General features: G+C 29.5%; 1 protein-coding gene across 3 annotated transcripts; it reads right to left on the reverse strand.

The window, feature by feature from the left end:
* Positions 1-9,265: 9,265 nt before the first annotated feature.
* LOC18094661 (uncharacterized) lies at positions 9,266-12,919 on the reverse strand. 3 transcript variants are annotated; one of them, XM_024606117.1, is made up of 9 exons: positions 12,765-12,919; positions 12,373-12,571; positions 12,209-12,273; positions 11,966-12,064; positions 11,726-11,773; positions 10,856-10,925; positions 10,617-10,688; positions 10,241-10,375; positions 9,266-9,668 (listed from the first exon to the last, which is right to left on the reverse strand). In XM_024606117.1, the coding sequence occupies exons 2-9, from the start codon at positions 12,565-12,567 to the stop codon at positions 9,525-9,527; spliced, it is 828 nt and encodes a 275-aa protein (XP_024461885.1). In that variant the 5' UTR covers positions 12,568-12,571; positions 12,765-12,919; the 3' UTR covers positions 9,266-9,524. The 3 variants fall into 3 exon arrangements, with proteins under 3 accessions (XP_024461885.1, XP_024461880.1, XP_006369072.1); XM_024606112.1 differs by having other exon boundaries at positions 12,700-12,886; XM_006369010.2 differs by having other exon boundaries at positions 12,373-12,885.
* Between the last annotated feature and the right edge of the window lie 1,357 nt (positions 12,920-14,276).

The following is a 14,276-nucleotide window of genomic DNA, read 5'->3' on the forward strand; positions in this document are numbered from 1 at the left end:
TTATTTTTGTTATTATTTTATGTTTTGGGATGTGTTTTGATTTGCATGATTTTATATGTGCAAGGTTTTGAACGAACACTTCAATGTTGGTTGATTTTACAAAATAGAGATTTAGGTTATTTTATATATATATATATATATATATATAATAACAAGGATAAAAATCCACTTAAAATAACAAAGCATTTTATAATTTGATTTGAAGAGGAGCATAGAACTTCACTTTAGTTCCTTAAATTCTTTTTTCCATGTTTGGTCCCTATTATTTTAGAATTTATTATTCAATCCTAAACTTTTTTTTTTTACATTTTAATCCCTAAATATTATTAAGAAGAGAGAAAATCACTGGAAAATAAAAAGGAGAGAGAACGGGTTTGGTCAACCATATTTCAACAAAAAAAAATGCTAATCTTGATGTCAATAAGTTCATCATAGAGAGATGAGTTCAATAAAGGTGGTGTTGCCCTTTTGAATATGCCAGAAAATAAATTTGGGCCCGTAAAGTTGTTTTTTACTCAATTAGATTTTTTATTTTCAGACAATATGGTATTTTAGGGTTGGAAGTATATTTATCAAGGTGTATATAATTTATTTTTAGATGTTTTCATATAAAAATAAGTTGAAAATTAGGTTTTCAGAATTGTAAAACTTAAACCTTGATTTTCCAATCATTGAAGGTGACCGGAAAATGTAATAATAGATGACATATAATTTGTCTAAGCGAATAAGTGTCATCTAATTAGTTAAAAAAAGAGTTGTCCGTCTATTTAAAAATAAAATAATAAAAAAGGACCAGTGCAAGCTTGGCCTTCTATGTCCAACAACTCCTGACTTTTTATATAATTTGATTTTTAATTAATACTATCTTTCTTAATTTTTTTAATTTATTAGTTTTACTATTTTTAAATGGTAATAAATTGTTATAAGGTTATTGTATATCAATGTCCTTTTCTCTTGTATTAAAAATTAACTTGGAATTATATTCACAATATATTATATTGATGGTATATTGGCTAGTTTAATAAACGGAGAGGGACCAATGAACCAAGTGAGCAGCTAAAGCCTTAAATGAGAAAAAGGAATTTACGTGGAAAATTGAATATAACTTAGTTGAAATTAAAATCAAAATGACATTCCTACTATTTTTTATATTCAAGTGAAAATTAAAATAAATGAGAATCATAATTCTTTTTATCACCATTCATGTCTATCATAATCAAACAAATAAAACATTTACTTTAAAAGTTTCACAAAATTTTATAATTCCTCAGTGAGTGTTTCATGATATTGCTTCTCAATTGAAAAGGGTTTCAATTTAAAAATGGATGGAGAGAGGTTCATGTAAATGTTAAAGAAAAAATGGAGTGTTTATGTAGAAGTCCCATGTGAAATTGGATCAAGTCCATTTTAGATTAGATTTTGCTCTCCTAATAGAATAACAAAATCCATTATCTATTTTTATTTTCAATCTGGTCAACCCATGTAAGATGGAAGACTTTTTTTATCCAATGGCGTGCCTGATCCAAACCAAGTTTTTTTTTTAATTAAATCAATTTTACAAAATAAGATTTAAGCTTAAAAAGCAAATTGTATCTTCATCCATGACTTATAAAATCATAAAAGTTCTTAACAAAATTCCATGCATTGCATTAAAATATAAATTTACAAATTGATGATTGTTTTTTTTTTAAAAAAAAAAACTTAGAAAAAACTAGTCATATTTTACTAGCCTCTTAGTCAAATTGGATAAAAATTTGACCTAGATAATATGACACAAGGGACTAGACAATTCAAGTGAAATTGTTATCCTTGATCAAAAGCAAGCACTAAAAGGATGTTAATTGATTATGATGAAAACATATGGAATAGACAAAATTTTACAAGGCAAAATAAATAAATAAATTGCAAGATAAATTAACAACACCATAATATAAATAATGATAATTTATCATATTTAAACCATGTCCAATCCAACATTTACTTTGGATTTTCAAATTTTCTTTAAATTGTTTAAGTCCTTTATCCCACCAATTTTTTTATTATTATTGTTTTTGTTATATATATATATATATATATATATATATATATATATATGGTAACTCTTGATAAATAGTTAAATACATTTTATAGTTTTTATATGTAAATATGTAGTTTATTTTGTCCCATATTCGTTAGATAACTTTGCCTCCCTCCCCACTAAATGTGTATAAACAAGGTTTCATTGTGATCAGTAAAACAAAATCACTTAAATTAAGTTTTTTGTTTTTTGTTTCTATATTCTAACATGGTATCATTGCCAAATTGAGAAACTTCAAATTTTAAAGCTCTCATTATTTCAATGATTTTGTTATTGAGTTGAATTTTATATATTTTCCATGTATATTGGATTCTGAGCATAATTTTTTTTTTTATCTCATTCGTGTATCTCAACCAATGTAGTTCATCAGTTATCAACCATTCATCGCCAATTGTTCATTGTCAACCACTATGAGGTGACACCAATGATCCATCATATTCTAATTTTGACTCGTTATTATTCTATCATTCTTGCAAATATAAACAAATCGGGCATTTCTTACCCTATTCATATTGTGTTAGATGAGCACAATTATATTTTGTAGTCACAAGCCATGCATAACTTTCTCAAGGATATGAGACTTTAGTGCTATATCACTGGTGATATTACTAAATCCATACCAATTAAAGATGAAGATGAAGCCGATGTCAAATTTATTAAGCACCAAGATAGTTAGGATATTAAGAATCATCAAACAATCACTTGGTTTTTGTAATACCTTAATTATATATAATAGTCTTTATTTTGTTATATTTGATACTACTAAAACTCTTTAGGATCACTTTACTCATCGCTACACCGCTACTAATCTCTCATATCAGTATTAGCTCAATTAGGATTTTAACCAATTATATCAAGCCTGAACAATTTATCATTGATTTTCACTCTCAAGTACAATTTCTTTAAGATCAATTTACTCTCATAAAATTAGCTTGGAAGAATTCTAATGATGCTTAAGAATTTATTATATATAGAGATCATCATCACCTCATCTAGTTTCTCATAGCCTTATAGGACACTTATGAGCCTATCCATACAACTCTTTTTCATCAAAATCCATTAACATCTCTTAATCAAGCTCTATATGATCATATTTCTATATAAAAAAAAAACATGACTCTTGATTCTTCGGTCACGCCACTCAAAATATTATCATCTACTTGACCATATGGTATTCACTTATCCAACTTGTAAGTGTCCTATATGTCATGAAATTGGACCTGGATATTATGAATAAGATTGTCCCAACAAAGATGGTTCCTCTCAAGGTCAATCTTTTAATAATCAACTCTTTACCACCACATTTGATTCTATACATGTGCCCATGAATAATCAATTAGCAACCAATGATATTGAGATGATATACTTGTTTTTTTTTTCTAAGTTTAGTGACACTTTCATCTTTGCATCCATTACTATCAAGGTATCCTAGTTTTTTTTATTTAGCATGTTATAATCATATGAATATTGATCCTATTATTTCCTCTTTCACAAACTCTTCCTCAAACTTACCATCTATACAAATTATCAATGACTCTTTAATATAAGCTAGTCACATTGGTTATATATCCTATCCAAACCACTTCTTATCTAAGACATTTCTTATTTCATAACTTACTTTGAACTTGTTATTTGTTGGTCAATTATATGAACTTCTTCTTATTGTTCTGTTTACTTCTTCTAGTTGTTCTGTACAAAATCCAAAGATAAGATAGACACTTAGGATATGCTATAAAGCCGGGCAACTATATGAGCTCATTGTTTTTTATTATATTATCTCATGTCATCATTTTTCCACATCCATGACTACAACCTCATTGTTTAGTCTTTAACACTTCCATTTAGATCATGCCTCTTTTAGTCGTATTCAAGCTCTCGTTTCTAGTGATAATGTGAAAACTATTTTTGATAATCAATTAGATTGTTTAACTTGTTCTTTAACTAAACAATTTGCTTTATCTTACAATAATAGTGATTTTATTTTCCATGTTTTTTTTCACCTTGTGCATTCTAATATTTAGAAACCATCTCTAATTACTATTATATGCCGATCCAAATATTTAGTAATTTTTATTGATAATTATCCTCACTGTATATGGATCTATCTTATACAAACTCACTATGAGCTTATTAAAATTTATCATGAATTTGCTAAAATGATTCAAACCTAGTTTTCATGTCATTAAATTTCTCCACATTGATAGTTTAATGGAATACAAGGATACTAAATTATTGAACATCTTATATGGTCATAATAATATTTGTTGACCCCCTTGCCTAGGTACTTCACAACAAAATAAGAGAGTCGAATGTAAACATTAATATATTTTAGATATTGTTCATGTTATTCTCATCTCTGCCTTTTGTCTAGAGCATTTTTAAGGTGAAACAACTTTAACTGTTATTTTTATGTTCAATCACATTTTTCACCCATCACAGATAATTAGTCTTCTTATGAGCATCTTTAGAGGTTAGTTCCTAACTATAACATACTTAACATTTTTTGTTATGTTTTTTTTTTTGTTTTTTTTTTCAACTACATGAATATCATAAACAAGAACCTTGTACTCAACTTTTTTGTTTTCTAAGTTATGGAATAAAACATAAAGGTTATAAATGTTAGGACTTTATCTCTAAAATAATTCATGTTTCTCGTCATATTGTCTTCCTCGAACATAAAATGTTCTCTTTAATGTATCATTTGAATTATATTCCTTTCACCGACCAATTGTTCTTCATAAATAATATGGTTGATTTATTTTTTGATGAACCACCCCTTTCTTTAGATACCTTTGAAACTCATATAGGTGGCACCCAAATTACTAGAGTGGTTTTTCTTGAGCTATCTTCCTCATACAGAAGATTTGTAATAAATATTATCAATTCCTTTACTCTTCATCACTCTACCCAGGTAAAAAAACTTCTTGATAAACTTAGAGATTTTTAGGGGTTGGCTATCATTATCTTATATAAGCCTTAATTTTATTCTTAGGCTAGTTTTAATCATGTTTAGTAAAATACAATGTTTGAAGCATTGTAGGCCCTTGAGAAATCACATATTTAGGATTTGATTTCTCTTTCATCACATATTTAGGATTTGGTTTCTCTTTCACTTGACTAATTTGTTATTGGAAGTAAATGGGTCTACAAAGTTAAAACCAAGTCTGATGGTTCTATTGAGTGATGAGAAGCTCAGGTTGTTTCTAAAGGCTTCACTCAAGAGTATGACATTGATTATGACAAGAAATTTTCTTCTATTGCTTGTCTTACCTTAGTCCGTAGTCTATTCGTTGTTGTTGCTGCTTGAGTTTGGGCATTGTTTTAGATCGATGTGAAGAATGTATTCCTTAATAGTAATCTTATTAAATAAGTCTACATGAAACCTCCCCTTATATACTAACATCCTACCAACATAGTTTATTGCCTTCATCATGATTTATATGGCGTTTATTGCCTTCATCATGATTTATATGGCCTTAAGCAAACTTCTTGTGTATGGTTTGTTAATTTTAGCTTTATTATTCAACAATAAGGTTTTCATTTTAATCCTTATGACTCAATACTCTTTGCTTGATAGACAAACTAGGTTGTGTTTTTTTACTTAATTATATGGATGACATTATTATTGTGAGATACGATCATTTTAGTGTCACTGATCTTGAGGACTATCTTCAACAAAACTTTGAGATTAAGGATTTTGGTTCTTTTAAATATTTTATTGGTCTTGAAATACTCTTAAACACTACATGATATTATTTTTCTCGGGCTAAATATGCTTTTAATTTACTTTCTCATGCAAGTCTCCCAAACAATATGATACCCCACTAAAACCTAACATTAAGCTTAAACCTCTTAATGTTGATACATTATCTGATACTCAATCTTTATCAGTAATTGGTTGGTAATTTAGTATATCTTATTGTAACACGCCTTGATATAATATATATTGTTAGTCAGTTTATGTTAACTCCCTACTCCCCGCACAATGAAGCAATCATCCATATATTATGTTATGTTAAAACTACTTTTTTTATAATCTTTATTTTCAAACTAATTCTTCACTCGAGTTTGCGAGCTTTTGTAAATATCATCTAAGTAGGTGATCTCATTGATAGACAAGTAACTACTAGTTTTTAAACTATGCTAGGGGATTTTATTATTTTTTGGTGTAGTAAAAAAATAGAGTTTTGTTACTTGTTCAAGCAAAGAGACTAAGTATCATGCCTTTACCAATACCATCCAAGAAATTATTTAGCTTTAATTGCTTCTTGGTGATATAGGTGTTTAAATTTTCTATGTTACACCCTTATTTTTTTATATATAATAAAAATGTTATTCAAATCACCTAAAATGATATCTATCATGAATGTACCAAACATATTAAGATTGATTGTTATTTTATTCATTGATATGTCTTCCAAGACATTATTCAACTTCATTCAATCTCTATTGTCATCCAGTTTTTTGACACCTTTATCAATCCTCTCCTTCATAGATGTTTCTAAGATTTAGTTTGCAAACTCAAGCTCGTTTCTACTACACCGACTTGAGTTCTAGGGGTGTTTTATATATATATATATATATATATATATATATATATATATTAGTTTTTGATATGTAGATATATAATTTGTTTTGTCCCGTATTAGTTAGATAGCTTTTCATATCTTTGACAAATGTATTATTTTATTCTTTATAATGAGGCTATATTTATATACATTTGTCAAAGATATGAAAAGCTATCTAACTAATACGGGACAAAACAAATTATATATCTACATATCAAAAACTAATATATATATATATATAGCCTCATTATAAAGAATAAAATAAAATCACTCAAATTAAGTTTCTCTATTGTTTTCTATATTCTAACATTTTTCATGCATTTTGTGCAATCAAATTATAATAAATGAAATCTTTCAATTATTATTTCCTTTCCTTAAGGAGATGTTCTTAAAGAGTTATTTTATGAAACAAGGCCAATTGGATAATTTAATAAGGCAATATAGTGTGTTAAGGGACTTTACATGTGAAGGTTGTGATGGAATGAACTCCAGTGTTGTATGCAATCAATCATTAGTCAAGGCAGTTGTAAACTTTATAGGAAATGTGATTTTGGATATACCTCGATTAAAGATTTTAGTGAGAGGTTCAAGATTAGAATTTCATGGTTGCTATAAATAATTTTCTATTTGGCTTTATCTAGAGTTGACATGATAAGTGGTGATCTGAAATATATGATTTATCGACTACTACTAGTAAAAAGTTTAGAAATGTTCCACTGCTATCACGTTGGAGAATCAGATATGGAAAGGGACAAGATGAAAAGATTGAGTTTTAAATCTACTTAATGATGCCTAACAATTGGGCTAACAGCTCTTTTACTCATGGTTTGTCAAGCTCATTAGAGTAGTCTTAAATATTAGTAGCATGCATCTTAGCTCAAGTGTGGCATCCATAATGTGATTTTTAGTCAAATGGAGTGAGAATTAGTTCCTTACAAGAATGAAACAATTCATTAACCAATTAAATGAACCAGTAACATGAAAATTTTAAGAGGGAAGGAGAAAGCTTTGAATGTTGAGGTGCTGAATTCAAAACTTGATCTCAAAATCAATTTTCATTAGAAATAATGAGTAGCTAATTTTATATTGGGAGTATAACCATTCGGAGAAGAGATTCCTGAAATAAATTTCATCTAAAGTGCTTGAATAATAATTATTTTTATTTTTAGACAGACAAATTTGTGTTTGATCATATATGTTCTTAAGGCCATAAACTAGCAATATAAAATGGTTAGATTTTCTTATAGTAATCATGTATGTACTAGTTGAGCCACGCTATCAGTATATTATAAAATGGCTAGAATTTGGCTACTAAGACTTGTGCACTCTTACTATACGATAATCACCACATAGTTTCCAGCTTATCTTCGCTTTGGATTTGTATGAAAATCAATGGCAACATCATTTCTTTTGAACACAATCACATGAGGATTAATTGATATAGGTAAGCTATTAAAATTCAACACAACATCACTCTTTCCCATATAATGATATAAGCATTTGTTTTGTATCTTCCGAGGTGAGACTAAATGCTAATTGGTATATCGATTATGCAACTGTTTTATCTCAGCACCTACATAAAAAGTGATTTTAAAAAAAATAGTAAAACAACACATTAAAAAGAGAGAGGATAAATAACATAGTTTGATGCATGTCGTTATTGGAAAACATGACATTTTAAGATGTCATTAATGGAAAACATGGTATTTCAAAGAAATTGTTAAATGGGCTGACACAAATTACAATTAGAAGAAATAAGAGGAAAAAAAATCCTAGAGGCACACCAAAGCTTTGGTTACGACAACAATGATATCATTGAAAAGATATTGATAAGACAAATCCAGTGACACCAATAAAGGTCATCAATGGTGAACAAAGTGTGTTACATTCTTCGTCCTAAGACGAGTATGCAATTACAATGAGGAGGGATGAGAAAGATAAAAGAAGAAAGAAAGAGACCTTGGAGGTACACCAAAGCTTCGATTATGACACCATTAATACTATAAAAAAGATTTACAAGGTAAGGTTACCAATTATGATTGGAGTGGGTCACAGGCGATAGACGACTCACTTGTTTTTGGAAGAAGAGTGTGACACACTTCGGTCATTGTTGATGACCTTTCTTGGTGTTGCTAGATTTATCTCGTTAAGATATTTATAATGATACTAGTGGTGTTATAATCAGAGCTTTGATATGCTTACAAGGTTTCTTTCTCTTTTTTTTCTCTCTCTCATATCTCCTAATTGTAATTGCTTGCTTGCATTTAGACAAAAAATAAAAAATATAACTCATTCTAGTCTAATTGGTGACCTTGATGTTTCGTGAAAATCTTTCAATTGTTATTAGTAATGTTATAATAATAACTTCAATGTATTTCATTCTCTCTTTTTTATCTCTCGCCTGCACATTTAATAATTTCTTTGAAATGCCACATTTTCCATTAACTCCTTAATATATTGTGTTTTCTAATCACAATATGTACTAAATTATGTTATTTCACAAAATAAAACTGAACATCATGTCAACCCCCCCCCCCCCCCCCCCGCGGGGCAAGTAACCAAACATTATCATTGAGCAGTTATGGCCTTCTGGGCACAAACCAAGAGAATGCATAATAGATTAAAAAAACACAGAATAGAACTGTTAAAGTGCTTGAGATAATTATCCGCATAGTTGAACAAATCATATAACTTGTAGCCATGCCATGTCAGAGCCAAAATCTTTTACTTTCCTGTATTCAATTTTTTTCTCTCCAAAATGACCGCGCATGCCAGAGTTACATGACATGGGAAAATTAGAATGATCTACTTATATTGATCAGCAATCGCGCCGAATTATGTTACATGACAAATGACAGGTATACACCGCAAATGTTTAACTAGATTGAATGTCTAAACTTCGAAACATCCTTGACATTCAAACTAAAGGTCTTGCAAATATCTGAAATTGCAGAGTCATTGAGGCCGTTTTCATCTGCATGCTTATTAAGAAGTTCCTGGAGCTCCTTTGATGGTTGCAGCACCTGTTTGCAATTTCATAAAACCAATAGAAAGCTTTACTAAATTGACAGAAAGACTGCTGTTGCGGCCAAAAATGTAATTGAATGGTTATCCCTGGGTGGATCTTAAGGACACTAGGCATCAAAGTGGAAAAATAGATAAATATTCAAGGATATATGCAGAAACTACAAATTTAACAATCGTTTGTCAAATCTAGCATCCCAAGGTGCATATGGGAAATAATGCCAGTATAATGAAAAGAGGGGGAATTAATTTCCAGGAATCACAAGCTGTCATGAGTTTTTTTAGCATGTAACAAATACAAAAAATTGGGAGGAATGAAAGAAGATCAATTTTAGAAAAGTTAATTCAGGTCTAGCTCATTCTTAGATGTTTTCCACCACATGAGTAAAACCACTTCACGACCATGACCATGAAACTTATTTACATATGCTCACTTGGAATTTACAAAAGAACCCACCTTAACTTAGTTAATTTAGCAAAATGTTCAAGGCCAATCATTCCAATGAAATTTCTAATCCTATAAGAGACTGACAGATCACTAAAAATGTCAGATATTCATGAGAAGGCGTACCCATAGAGAATCTTGTGAACTGTGGGATTTATGCCTGGGTTCCTCACTCTCAGGCTCGCTTCCCTTGGCATTTGGAGCAGCTGAATTTTCAGCACATGAGCAATCTGACACTAGCTGAAGAAGCTTCTCACTTCCCTATGGTATCAAAATGCAAAATTTGAGAAGTCTGAAAAACAAAACTGTGAATAGATGCATAAGAAAGTGACATATTATGATGAAGAAAAGGAAACATCTAAGATGTTTTTAGGAAACATAATACTGAACTTTATCAAAAGTAATCTCTCATGGAATAGCACAACCTGCTTCTTACACAAATGCAAAGCAATCCCAACTTCATTTCCAACTTTTAGAATCATGCTAAGGATAAATAACACACCTTAAGAGCTCGCCAGTTGGAATAACTGCGGAATAAGAACCAAAAGAATGGGATGTTGGGTAGAGGCAAGACCTAAGTAAGAAAGAGAACAAGGATGCAACACAAAAAATTTAGAAGAGTAATAGGAAACATGATAATGCATCTGCTTGTAATTCCTGAAGCATGAAAGGATAAATTTCAAAACCAATAATGCAAGAAATCACAACAAAATTGACATTCTTAAACCAATGCATACGTACAGCTAATGCACTTGACAATGGAAGCAGCATAACTGAACCATAGAAATATTTCTTGTGGATGGCAGCCCCCCTGATAATCAGACAGCACTCACTTCAGGAAGACAGTGGCAACCATAAAAAAATTTACAAAACCAAAAAAAAAGAAGAAGAAAACATGTCCAAGGAAAATAAATACATGCTACTTAAGCTTTAAACAAAGATAAAAAGAAAATTGAGAGGTGGATGATTTTTCAACTAAGAAGACAGATAGGATTATGAAGAAACTATTTTCTTTAAGGAGCTTGACGTCATACAAAAAGCTTATCGCCTGAGAATTGTCAATTCTCAATGGCCTTGCACATTAGGCAAGTAGAGCCTTCTTGCATCTCCCTGGCATAGGGCTAGACGTAAGTCATACAAAAAGCTTAGCACCTAAGAATTTTCAATTCTCAATGGCCTTGCACATTAGGCAAGTAGAGCCTTCTTACATCTCCCCAGAAAAAGGGCTAGACACTGAACACTCCTTTTAGCTATTTTCATTAACTTAGAGCCATGTCATAGAACAGACACAGCAATATGTCAGAAACAAATAGAAAATGAGGTGGAAAATGAGGCTTGTATTTGAGCCTCTTACAGTTTTGGATCATCCATAAGAGACGTTCTAATTTCTAGCCAAGCATATTTAATTCCCTTTAAACAATTCTTGTTCACTTCCAAAAAATAGAGTACCAAATAGCAACAATATTCTTGGAATGATTATACTGCATTTATACCATCTTTTTAAAAGGGAAATCTCAACATTTACAAGAAAAGAGAAATCAATAGATAAGAAAAACAAAGAAATACATTTAACTGCTTGATAAATGAAAAAACATAGGGGAAATCAATTACCTCATGGCAATGTGTCGCAGCCTTCGACGCACAAGGCGTGCATTTAAACTGCAATGTAGTAAAAAAATTAGTAACAAGGTTTTTAAAAAGGGTTAACCGTTAACTTCAATAAGAATGCAGGATCTAAATCTTGTTGTACTTTCACATTGCTCTTCAAAGTATCAAATATAAGATGTACAAACCTAATCAACGTTTATTCAACCAAAAGCAGATAAAAGAGGGTAAGAAATAGAAGATAACCTGGAAGGGTAGGTAATTTCAACACTAGAGACCTCCTTGGATATAGATTTCAAAAAAATCTCAGACGGCTTAACCCTTGACAAAAGCTTCAATCCCAACCTGAACCATCAAATATTTTCAATAAATGAACGAAAAAAGAAGAAGAAGAAGAAAATAGCCTCTCATACGATACCAGCAACTTGTAACTAGTGAGTCCACTTGCTGAGGCATCATAAGAAAAAAATGGTAAAAAAGAAGAGATACCCATGAAGCTTATTCTTGAAAGTTCCCTCAGGAGCCTTCTCCAGACCCATCCATGCTTTATCCATCTATTTTTTTAAAAAAAAAAGACCACGCTTTTATCAATTTATGTTAATGGGTATTCAACAAAATTAACAAACAATGGATAGAGAAAGAAATGTCAAGACCTTATTGGAAGCATAATCTATAACAAGTTCCACATTTTTGGCACTGGAGTTGGAAGAAGAAGAGATCTTTTTCCAAAGGTGTTTGAGAGTGGAAGGAGTATGGGAAGCGGCTGCCTCTTCAAGGGAAGGGTCTATTGATCTGCTAAAGCACCAGTTTCTTCCTTTAACAGGAAACACCACCAATCTTGCTCTCATGATTCTACAACAAAAAGAGTAGTTTTTTTTATTATTATTGTCCTCCTTTTCAGTGAAGAACCACTTCTGTTCTGATACTACAAAGAAGAAAGAATAAATCTAATCTAGATCAAGAAGACAGGAAAAGAGTACTGCAAATGTGTATATTCCAAAGTGAGTTGATGCTCTTATGGGAGTTGGGCAAAGAGGGTATTAACTGAAAGAGAGATGGAAGCGGCAGGCTCTCTTTCAATATCAAAACAGGTTTTGGCTTCCCGTGCAAAAAGGAGGGTGAGGCTGAGTCATGTTGGACTCTGACTCAGCAATTCGCCTGCCAAGCGGGCTCAAGCTTTTTGCTTGTTTGTAAATCCAGTTTTTTCCTCTCTTTTTTTTTTTTTTTTACCTCCAAAGTTGGCTAACTTTTGTCCCCAAGATTAAGTTTCTTTTTACCTTTCAAAAATATTTTTTTAAAAAAATTATTTTTTTAAAATATTTTTATTTTAAATTAATATTTTTTTTAGATGATATCAAAAATAATTTTTAAAAAATAAAAAATATATTTTTTTGATATATTTCTAAATAAAAAACACTTTTAAAAGCAACCATAACCACATTCTCAAATAGGTTATTTTCATGTCTTATTGATTCTCTTAACCTTTTAATGCACTAATATCAAAAATAATTTTTAAAAAATAAAAAATATATTATTTTAATATATTTCTAAATAAAAACATTTTGAAAAACAACCGCAACCATATTTTAGACTATTTCCATCCCCAGTGATTCCCTTGACCTATGAGATCCATCCCTGTAACATTATTAATGGGGAGCATCCATTATTCCCATCTATGAATGCTAATTATTATTTGGTTTTTAAAATATTTTTTATTTATAAATATATGAAAATAATTTTTTATTTTTTAAAATTTATTTTTTTATTGTATTAAAATAATTTAAAAATATTAAAAAATATTTTTTAAAAAAATAGAATAACACTGCAAAAACAAATTAAGTTTTAGATATTTGACAATGTAAATACTTTTTTGAAAAAGAGTGAAAGATTTTTAAATTTCCATGAATTAAATATGTATGTTTGAGAATAATTTTCTATTTAGATTATATAACAAACTGAATTGATTTATTAAAAAATAATTGTCATCATAATATTATCATATTCTTCTTGTTCATGAATTGTTATTTATTGAATGAAAGTTTTAGATTCCAATAATATGAATTTCAGATTTTAATAATATTGGTAGTTAAATTTAAAATAATCTTAATATTATATTTATATATTTGATTTTTAAATTTTTTAAAATTATATTATTTACATGTGAATTACATGACTACGTGATTACAGCATCGCATGACTTGACAGAATTAATTTCATTGGTAGTCATGACATTGCTTCCTCACTTAATTTTCGGATCAATCAAACAACTTTTTCATCTTTTATTTTATATTTTATTTCAAACTATTTGTGAAGAAGACAAATTAGTAATTTAAAAACCAATTTTTATATATTTTATTTTTTTCTTATATGATATACAAAACTACCACGTCAACATTTAATAAAATGCATTTAAATAAAAAAAAACCTAATCATTTAAATATATAAAATAAAATATCACACTCAAACAGCACAAAAAAAAATTTGAATGTTTATTGATACTGACCATGTTAATATTTAATAATCTCAGATGATGAAATATATTTAAATAAAAAATTAA

This window comes from Populus trichocarpa, chromosome 1, assembly GCF_000002775.5.
Source record: "Populus trichocarpa isolate Nisqually-1 chromosome 1, P.trichocarpa_v4.1, whole genome shotgun sequence".
NCBI lineage: Eukaryota > Viridiplantae > Streptophyta > Magnoliopsida > Malpighiales > Salicaceae > Populus > Populus trichocarpa.